This window comes from Cottoperca gobio, unplaced genomic scaffold (genome assembly GCF_900634415.1).
Source record: "Cottoperca gobio unplaced genomic scaffold, fCotGob3.1 fCotGob3_184arrow_ctg1, whole genome shotgun sequence".
NCBI lineage: Eukaryota > Metazoa > Chordata > Actinopteri > Perciformes > Bovichtidae > Cottoperca > Cottoperca gobio.
In genome coordinates this window covers 60,001-62,500 of record NW_021166829.1, presented here as the reverse complement: position 1 = coordinate 62,500, position 2,500 = coordinate 60,001, and the positions used below count along the sequence as shown (strand labels likewise).

General features: G+C 48.6%; 1 protein-coding gene across 2 annotated transcripts in view; it reads left to right on the top strand.

Annotated features, from left to right (window-relative positions):
- The window catches only part of irf5 (interferon regulatory factor 5), an 8,794-nt gene that overhangs the window by 6,221 nt on the left and 73 nt on the right, over nucleotides 1–2,500 (top strand). The window contains exons 3-8 of one of the 2 annotated variants that reach the window (XM_029426447.1): nucleotides 42–67; nucleotides 150–177; nucleotides 995–1,249; nucleotides 1,579–1,968; nucleotides 2,053–2,171; nucleotides 2,284–2,500. The exon at nucleotides 2,284–2,500 is cut by the window's right edge and continues 73 nt beyond it. In XM_029426447.1, the coding sequence (XP_029282307.1) occupies nucleotides 42–67; nucleotides 150–177; nucleotides 995–1,249; nucleotides 1,579–1,968; nucleotides 2,053–2,171; nucleotides 2,284–2,472 (1,007 nt within the window). In that variant the 3' untranslated portion in view covers nucleotides 2,473–2,500. The remainder of the gene's footprint in view (nucleotides 1–41; nucleotides 68–149; nucleotides 178–994; nucleotides 1,250–1,578; nucleotides 1,969–2,052; nucleotides 2,172–2,283) is intronic. The other variant, XM_029426445.1, reaches the window with a different exon arrangement.

Sequence of the window (2,500 nt, the reverse complement as noted above, 5' to 3'; positions counted from 1 at the left end):
ATATCTTTAACTCGCTGTCTGTGGCGTGTTTTCTGTTTCAGACGCCGTTGATGATGATGAAGAAGAGGTGAGAAATACAACGTGTAAAAAATGCAAATACGCTTCACTATGATCAGCTGACTGACAAAAACTCTGTGTTTTACCCTCAGATGCCCAACCTGATGGAACTCAGCATCAGTAAGTTTCAGCAGAACCACGAGATCCAGTTCAGCCTTTGATCCTTATGATCAGTGAAATATTATATTATATATATTCTGATCATGTGTTTCAATATAATCATCACAAGTAGAAACCAGAACTAAATGTTTAGTTTTCTGTTCTTCTGACAGTAGATCCATGAATTCACTTGCAAACTGTTTCCTGCTTCCAGACAAATATAACATAAAAACTTTGTTCACAAACCAACGTTGAATCACTTTTTGCACATAAAGCACTTCATCACAATGTTTGAAATGAAGTCAAATAGAGAACATTTCTGTGTTCCTTACTATAATTAATATTAATATATCTAATATCAAATATTACACCGAGTGCACAGCCTCTAATCTAGACAGATAGTTGCAATGCAAGAGAAAGATGCATCGACCAATCGGGATTGAGCGGGCTTTTGTTGAATTGCAGGTGAACAGTCCGTTATTTTTCTGCATTCATCATAGAGATTAGTCGTAAACGTCGTCTCCCAGCTCTGTTATGGCTTCTCAAGCTGCTAATCAGACCGTAAACAACAAGCGGCACTGGGAAAAGGAAGTCTTGTGTATCTGTGATCCGGATATGTGCTGGTTACACTGGAGGCCTAGAAATATTGTCCGTTACACTCAGAGGCTTATCGCCATCAGACTCATAGATGGACTGAACTCAGACACAAAGTATTTTGTTTCCAATCGGCTGAATTGCTGTTGTACTGACGGAGCAGCAGAGCCAACAACGAGCGTTGATCTGAGACCGTTAATGCAACACCAGCCGTGTTTCTATAAACACTGTTATGTCTCATCAGACCCCAGGATCAGTGACCCCCCCCCCTTCAGCTCCAGGACGTTTGGACACGTGGTCCCCATGTGTTCGGAGCTCCAGGATCAAGGTGGGATGGTGGATCAGGGGAGACTTTCTAACAGACTCCAGGAGCTGAACTCTTTGCCCCTCCCGGCTGCCTCTGCTCTCCCTGGGCCAGCCCCAATGATGGAGACCAGCAGCATGGGGGACGTCCAACACCATCAACCCTGCAAGTACGACCTGCTGAGCAGCGTCCCACGTGAGTACCACCTCGGATCTTCCGCCGGTACACAGGACTTCCTCTGGTTTCACTCTGGGGATGATGTTGTGAAATCTGCAGGTTTGATAGTGAAACTCCGAGAGGCAGCTTCTCTCCTTTTCTCCCTGCAGGGTTGCACTGACCCGCTTGCCGGTTCTGGCTCTGTTGATCTTCTCTGACACAATGTAGTGTTGTTTCCTGTTGAGACAAAAAACACGATTGTGACACACCTCAACGTTCATTAGGGCTAGGTGTCCAAACTCATTACCTAAGGAATCCACCCTTTGTGTGTTGCCATAGTAACAAATGTTATCTCTGTGCTGCCGTAGTAACAGATCTGGACCTGAAGTTCCAGTACCGCGGCCGGACGGTAGGCTCTCTGTTGGTCAGTAACCCTCAGGGCTGCCGGTTGTACTCCGGTCACTTGGAGCCGAGCCCGGAGCAGGTGGATCTGTTCGGCCCTGTCACCCTGCAGCAAGTTCTGTTCCCGGGGACGTCCGAGGTCCAGAACCAGAAGCAGAGGTTCTACACGGATGCCCTGCTGGACGTCATGGACCGCGGCCTCATCCTGGAGATCTGGGAGCAGGACATCTACGCCGTGCGTCTCTGTCAGTGCAAGGTGTTCTGGTCCGGACCCGGAACGCCCGAACACGGTCCACCGAACCCCCTGGAGAGGGAGAAGAAAATCAAAGTGTTCAGCCTCAACGACTTCCTGCAAGGTGCCGAATGCCCAGGTTTCAACAAATGAAACTCCTGAACGTCTACTTTCAGCCCTGTGGTGTTAAACGTGTTTGTGTCCGCAGGGTTGATCCTGTTCCAGAGAGGCGAAGCTCCGAATCCCCCGCCCTTCGAGATCTACTTCTGCTTCGGGGAGGACTGGCCCGACAAGAAACCCAAAGAGAAGAAACTCATCATCGTCCAGGTCTGTTCATCTCTGACAGACTCATAGACTTAGTGTCTGAAATAAAACCTTTTCCTCAGTTTTTTTGCTCCGTTTCTTATTGTGTTTAAAGTCTGGTTCTGGTTGTCCTCAGGTGGTTCCGGTGGTGGCTCGGATCCTCACAGAGATGTTCTCTGGAGAACTCAGCTGGTCCACCGACAGCATCCGGCTGCAGATCTCAAACCCAGACGTGAAGGACCGGACGGTGGAGCAGTTCAAGGAGCTGCAGAGGCTCCTGCAGAGCCAACATATCCAGGGGCCCTGGACCCCCAACGTCCCGTGAACGTCACATCCAGCTTTTAATAAATTAA